The 7,500-nt window shown below is 38.5% G+C and overlaps 1 protein-coding gene across 3 annotated transcripts in view; it reads right to left on the bottom strand.

Annotated features, from left to right (window-relative positions):
- Window positions 1–7,500, bottom strand: part of LOC138024392 (uncharacterized) — a 13,017-nt gene that overhangs the window by 524 nt on the left and 4,993 nt on the right. The window contains exons 2-5 of one of the 3 annotated variants that reach the window (XM_068871592.1): window positions 6,451–6,495; window positions 6,009–6,060; window positions 2,480–2,906; window positions 1–362 (exon numbers count right to left, since the gene is read on the bottom strand). The exon at window positions 1–362 is cut by the window's left edge and continues 524 nt beyond it. In XM_068871592.1, the coding sequence (XP_068727693.1) occupies window positions 1–362; window positions 2,480–2,890 (773 nt within the window). In that variant the 5' untranslated portion in view covers window positions 2,891–2,906; window positions 6,009–6,060; window positions 6,451–6,495. The remainder of the gene's footprint in view (window positions 363–2,479; window positions 2,907–6,008; window positions 6,061–6,450; window positions 6,496–7,500) is intronic. The other 2 variants (XM_068871593.1, XM_068871594.1) reach the window with 2 other exon arrangements.

Raw genomic sequence — 7,500 nt, 5'->3', positions numbered from 1 at the left:
TCTTGCGACAAAAAGCGCATAATGACGTCATGAGTAAATAACGTCCAAGCCTCGTCCACGTAAATGAGATCTTTAAAGGTACAGTGAAACCAGCCCCAGCTTAACATCTTGGTAGGCCTGTGGCGTAACTCATATTTGAGCCTCTCAAGGCACACGAAATAGTCATCGTCAAGACGGAGGAAATACGTGAAATTATACTTGACCGCAGCCCACATCATTTGGTAGAGATATCGAAGGCCAAAACTTCTGCCGCCAATAACCGGTTGAAATTCGATGTCTTTGTAAATCTGTTTTTCATTGGAAAGTTTCTCTTTATTCTCTTTGGGTATTTGAATGCCGTCAGTGAAAAACTTGCACCCCACCTAAAACAGAGTTATGGCTTCAATAAATGCCGGCCAAAGTTTATCTTGACGAATAATAATGCGTTTACTGCCCGTCTTTTTTAACCGTGAAGCCACCGAGTAAACTCTGGCTCGCATTTTAATTTTGCGGTGTATCGTCATAATTAAAGAAATCACGATTTTTTTTCCTCATCTTGCATTTGCCATTACATTTGTACTATGTCGCCTGTAAGGTGCCAGGAGACCAAAGTCACGGACTCCTGACAGTGTGCTATTCGCACTAGAGGCATACAAGTTAAGGAGGTTCCATTGAGTTTTAGGGCCTCGCGCAAGCTGGACACTAGTATACCTGAATCGCGCGTGTCTTTCTGATTTTTGTGACGTCAGCATTTTCTCTCGTTGCCTTCGGTGAATTGTTTTAAAAATTGGTTCAGTTCTAACCGCATACACTTCCTATCAAATACCCTATATTTGTTAAAATCTGTCACAGCTAATCGAATATATTTAGAAAAATGACATGAATATTGGCAAAACAGTCTGTGAGCAACCTTGACTTTTTACCACTTCAAAATGTCTCGCATTATCATTTCCATATTGTTGCCAAGAATTAAAAAAATAAACACTGGTACCAATACTGGTAAATCTCTACAGGGAAAATTTTTAGAGAATTTAATTGTTTTTCCTCTTGTTACTTGCGCCCTGTATTGAGGATATTCGCAAATACTCTAGGGAGCTACCTTAAGGGCCCACAGACGGATTTTTCGCGCGTTGCTAAGGAAGTGAAATGTTATTTCCGGTAATTGACGTCATCATATCATGAACTGACAAGAAAACCCAGTCACAAGCAAAAGTCACCGCACAAACTGTTGTTTCCATCGAAGATTTTCCTCGCCCTTCCCCGCGCTTGTTCTCAGATCAACTGCGCATGCGTAAACGAACTGACTTCTGGTTTGGGAAAAAAGCTAAATTTCCAGCGGTTTTAAATTGAATTAATTTTTTTTACATGGCACGTTTCACTCCCAAATACAGACTATAGCTAAGCATTGATTTTTAAAAATCATCTTTTTTGAAAAAGTTATGGGTATTTCAGTATCGTTTATGTCTTTAAAAAGAACATTTTTCAAAATAAAAAGAAAACCATGCTTGGCTGGATGCAAAAACGAATACAAATTATCAAACCATCGATTAAATACCCAAATTACGTAGCACGGAGACAAATTTAGAGTTTTCTTTTATTGGTCACGTGACCATGGGCGTGGTGTGATGACGTCATATTTAGGGTCATTGGCTTACAAAATTTGGAAACTGACCAAAATAATGCCAACTTCTCTCAAATTACTTAACCATTACATCCTTAGCAACGCACACCAAAGAATACGTCAGTGGGCCCTTAAGCTAGGCAGGACGTTTTCTCCGTGTTTCCATAGCGTCATCTAAACACGAGGGGAAGTTAAGAGAATTCGAGGCAGTCGATGGCTTGCGTAACTGTCGACACTACTCCCAACTCCCCGGAGTGTTTAGATGACACTATGGAAAGTTATTTTAACTATGGGACAAAGTCCTCTATCGCTTTTTGAGAATATTTTAAGATAATTCGACAAATGAAGGAAAATGCTAGTTTCTTTTTACTTCTTGGTTGAAACACATTTTCTTGATACGCGCTCACATTTCCTAACAGCCAATCAAAACGCGCGTCTGACAATACGTAACCATTCTCTGATTCGTGTGATGTCATAGCCGTGTTTCCATACTGTTATCTAGACACAGCTATTGACCAATGAGAGTGCAATTACTATCCTAATTATTTTAGTAATCGACATGGGCTAATTTCGTTTTTGTGCTCGCCCTTTTGGGCGTATTGTCAAAACAAGGTCAACTCGAGCTTCACTTTCATTCAAAGGCCAGGTAACTAAACACACAACTGTAAAATGGACTATTGCGTGGCGCCGCAACGTGAATACCTTGTTTGGCTTCACTAGTTAGACTTAGTTAAATCTAAAAAAGAAAGACAGGGGTTACGAGATCTTTTCTAATCGTAATTACCGATAACTTGTACAACTCGAAATGCAGTGGTAGGCAAACCCTTACAAGAGAGCAAACTGTTCTGCCACCTCATTTTCCAACCAAGAAATACTAACCTCTCCTTGACATTTCGTCCACCATGTCTGCCTTATTGCTTCTCTCCTGTCTCGTCTTGAAGGCGCCGTAGATACAATAATAAGAAGGAAGATGGTTTGTTTCGACTCGGGCTGTTTCAAATCACTGAATTCCGTTGTTGAAAACATACAATCCCTTCTATTGGGTGTTACCTGCGTCAAGTTAGCGAACATGTCCACAAGTGGTTTAAGGTGTGTGAATCCTGGTTGTAGCAGGACGCCACCTCGTCCTTGCGGTCTTTTGAGGTATAACCTCTTGTAGTTCAAAGAAAAGTTCTCGGTGCCAAAATGCAACATCGTAGTAACCATGAAAGCAAAGAGAAACACACAACTGATAAAAGTAATGCGACTCACTGGAGCTGAGCATATTTCCTTTCTGGGACGTATAAACATTTTTATGCTGGCCAGTCTAGAGACAAGATAGAAAAAAAAACAGTTAACAAAGCATCTCCTGTTTTTTCAATAAGTTGCTCCATAAGAAGAAATAAAAAATTTGGAGACAGCAGGAAGGCTGGCAGCCGCCTTTGAGCTTTTCATAATTGCCCAGTAAAAAAATCTGTCAATCATTCGACCCATGGGAATGAAACTTGCAGATTTTACTCTGTTTGTTGTTTAAGAGTAATACATAAAGCAGTAGTTAACCTAGCAACCTTTGTGGCTTTCTTAATTGATGTTGATAGAAGAATCCTCCATACAAGAAGGGGTTTCTCTCCACTAACTAAAACATTCACTAATTAGCAGGTAGTTTCAGGGGAATATTGTGTGTGTGAATGATGAGTTGAGGAAAAATCATAGACAAAAGTTAGGGTTAGTCTGTAAAATGAGGGGGAGAAATTTACAAAGCAAACTCTCAACCCGAAAATAAGTTTAAGAAATGAAACAAACTCTGTGTGAAATTAAAAGCCTTAATCTCAGAAACAGCCAGATAGTACATGTACGTTGGAGGGATTAATAAATATTTGACAATGAAAATTATTCGTTCTTAAAAATGGGAATAATAAAGATGAAAAATCTTTACACTAAAATCTTCGTTCTTAAAAAATATATGGAAAAAATTAAAGAAATCCCATGGACTATGAAAGACAGGTTCCACGAGGCAAATCCAAAAATTCCGAAGATAAAGATAAACTGAATGCGACACCATTAGGCTCGTAAATGGCTGCGAATCTTCAGGGGTAGAGCGCAACCGAGCAAGGGGGTTTCTAGTCCAGCGCCAGACCTCTACCCGACTTACTCGTGCCGAGTCAAGAAAGGAAAAAGAGAAGAACAACAAGCCGCAACTCTGGACAAAAACCAGCACTAAAAACCATGGACAGACTAACACGAATAAAGCTTCCAAGTCGATTAACCAAAAATGGAACGTAACTCTTACCAAAAACACAACTAAAAATGTGTCTCATGGAAGTTCTGAAGCAAAATTATAGTTTAAAATAAAGAAAGAAAAGAAAAGCTGGCAAAAATTTCCCTTTGCTCCAAAATTTTGCGAAGTATCCTGTAAACAGCAGCCTTGATTGCGACAAAAGAATTCAAATACGACCCAAACTGTACACATGGCCTGGGTAAGAGGTGTGAGAAGGAGTAGATCTGGGAACCAGTATAACAAAACATGGATCGTGGAATGCCCAAAGCAATTAAAAATACTAGTACGAAATAAGGAGGTTAAAGAAGGGGCAATGACCAAGAAAAAATGGAAGCATAAGTGAGATTGTGTAGCTTCTGATTCAGGGTGTATTGCGGCAGTAAAATCATTCGTTCTTTTGGATGGAGCCAGGAAAAGATGCCGTCAAGCATGTATAAATCATTCGTTCCTTGGATGAATCCTGGAAAAAAAATCCGATCAGGTGTCCAGATTAATTAATCGTTCTTTTGGATAGAATGTGGGAAAAAAAAACCTATCAGGTGCCAAAACCACATGTTCTCTGGGTGGATCTAGGAAAAAAATCCCCTAAATTTTAAAGCTAAAAAACTGAAAAATGACATCGCTCTACGTAATCCCATAAAAACATAAAATAAAATTAAATAAATTCAGAACCTATGGAATCAAAGTAATAATAATGATAATAAACCATCAAAGCTGCCTCTGAGTTAGTATTAAGTTAGTGAGTTAGAAAAATAAAATCCAAATTGTATCTGTGTGCATAGTAATGAGAAGTGTGAACACTAAGGCCAATAAAGTGTTATACTAGGACCAAGGATGTATCCCTGCTGGTAGATACAATATAGGTTGGTTGTTTAATAGTAATACATAAAGCAGCAGTTAACCTAGCAACCTTTGTGGCTTTCCTAATTGGTGTTGATAGAAGACTCCTCCTTACAAGAAGGAGTTTGAAAGATTTAAATGAAATACATCATATAATTGCACTGCGGGTATGAAATCAAATGAAACCGTGTTGCCTCGCAGTGATGAGCGCAAATTTCTATTGCGTCGAGAAGTTGTGAACTCAGAAGTGACAAGCTCCCAACGTCAGTGGATTCATAGCTCAGTTGGTTAGAGCATCGCACCGGTATCGCGAGGTCGCGGGTTCAAATCCCGTTGAAGTCCTGAAAAATTTTCAGGCTTCTTGACGCAATAGAAATTTGCGCTCATCACTGCAAGGCACCATGGTTTCATTTAAGAAGGAGTTTCGCTCCACTAACTAAAACATTCACTAATTAGCAGGCAGTTTCAGGGGAATATTGTGTGTGTGAATGGTGAGTTGAGGAAAAATCATAGACAAAAGTTAGGGTTAGTCTGTGAAATGAGGGGGAGAAATTTACAAAGCAAACTCTCAACCCCAAAATAAGGTTAACAAATGAAACAAACTCTGTGTGAAATTAAAAACCTTAATCTCAAAAACAGCCAGATAGTACATATACGAAAAACTAAATCACGTAGGAGGGATTAATAAATATATGACCATGAAAATTATTCGTTCTTAAAAATGGGAATAATAAAGATGAAAAATCTTTACACTAAAATCTTCGTTCTTGAAAAATATATCGGAAAAACAAAGAAATCTCATGGAATATGAAACACAGGTTCCCCGAGGCAAATCCAAAATCCTAAGGATAAAGACAAGCTGACTGCGAGACCATTAGGCTCGTAAATGGCTGCGAATCTTCAGGGGTAGAGCGCAACTGAGCAAGGGGGTTTCTAGTCCAGCGCCGGACGTCTACTAGACTCAAATGAAATATGAGGAAAATTAATGCAATTTAATGAAGATCGAGATCAAATGACTGTCATCCAATAATTAATTGCTTCATTGCTAAAAAAACCGATTACCTCGCGCGAGGTTCAAAGTTTTTTAAATTTATTTTCTTTTATGTTGTTAATGGCAAATAAAAATGAATGAATGAATGAAACGGATGGAACATGCTCTTTATGTCCGTCATGAAGGACATAATGGACCTGTGACCTCGCGGTATCGCGAGGTCACGGGTTCAAACCCCGTTTAAGTCCTGAAATTTTCAGGCTTCTCAATATGCAGGAGTCCCTGCTAGACTCAGTAGTAAGGGGAAAATGTGAAATTACCTTGCAATGTCTTCGTTCGTTGGAACTGGTTCAGCAACAAAAATGGATCCGGCTACACATAAATAAAGGGATAGGCAATAATGATAGATTTTTTGCGTGCGTCAGTCACAACTGAATTACAAAATGAAAACATAGAAGGAACACTGGCATAACTTAAATTGAGACAAGACGGCAGGTGTGCGTTATCCGGTCGGATGCAACAGCTGATGCCTTCATATGGATATGAAACTCGTCAAAGAAAACTTGTTGTTCGTGCACACGACCAAATGAAAACTGTCAATGACACTTGGCTAGGAAACCGTGCTCGTGTGTAACTAGCTTTATTACTTGACGGAGTTATGAAAGTCAGTCTCAGTCTCTCGATAAATAACTCAAAAGGTTGAACTTTCCTATCTACAAATCATTCGACCTTTATCAACACGTTTGATAAAACCAAATTTACCTGTTTCACTCTCCTACTGATGCAGCACCACAGTTTCTTTAGAAACTAGAAATTCGTGTATCACAAGTTAGGAGAAGCATTTGAATGACAAATGAAATATGAGGAATGTTAATGCAAATTAATGAAGCAGTTCAACTCGGATCGAGATCAAACGACTGTTATCCAATAGTTAATTACTTCATTGCTAAAAAAACCGATTACCTCGTGCGAGGTTCAAAGTTGTGAAGGAAAAGTAAATATTTGAGGCTGTGGTCCCTGTTGTTGAAAAGGTGGATGACGTTGTATATCCACCGGATAAATCACTATCCATCGGATAGCGCAATAGGTTTCGCTATTACTTATCCACTGGATTGTGATTTATCCAGCGGATAGCGCTATCCATCGTTTGAACAACTGGGGCCTGGTCTTGCTTTGCCCTAAGTGAGACTTCAAAGCGAGGAGTGGAGACGTTCCGTAATCGGAATGCCAATGGCTGACTTGTTCAATGCAATCTTAATTGTCTTTTGCTTCACGACAGTTTAGTTTAGTTTAGTTAAAATCTGTTTAGTTTATCCTTATAGTCATTATTGTATTATTGTGTATGTACAAATCCAATCTTCGTAGTCTTGTCTCTTTGCAAAGCGTACAGTCAAAATAGTTCCGAAATCAATCACTCAGACCCAATCTTCAAAGAAATAGAACTATCAAATTTTCGGATATTAGATTACAAGAACTCGGTAAATTTATGTACTCTTATAAACATTCTCTTCCACCATCAAGGTTTTATTCATAATTTTCTATTGAAAACCACGCCTATGACTTTTTCGCTAGATTTGAAGAATGATTTTCACCTTCAACTTTGTAGAACTATTCTTCGCAACTTTCGCTACCTTCTAAGTACTAGAAAGCTTGTGGCAAAAGAAAAGAGGTTTAAACTGATGTATACTTCCCTTTTTTTGCAATGGAAACACGAAATAAACAAACCTAAAGCTTTAGAATACCCTTCAGATTTATCAAATTGTTTGGCACCCACTTGGAAATAGGGAGACGAGGAAGGCCGAAGCCTTAGAA

Source organism: Montipora capricornis, chromosome 11 (genome assembly GCF_036669925.1).
Source record: "Montipora capricornis isolate CH-2021 chromosome 11, ASM3666992v2, whole genome shotgun sequence".
In the NCBI taxonomy this organism is placed as follows: domain Eukaryota; kingdom Metazoa; phylum Cnidaria; class Anthozoa; order Scleractinia; family Acroporidae; genus Montipora; species Montipora capricornis.
This window is presented reverse-complemented; position numbering and strand designations above follow the sequence as displayed.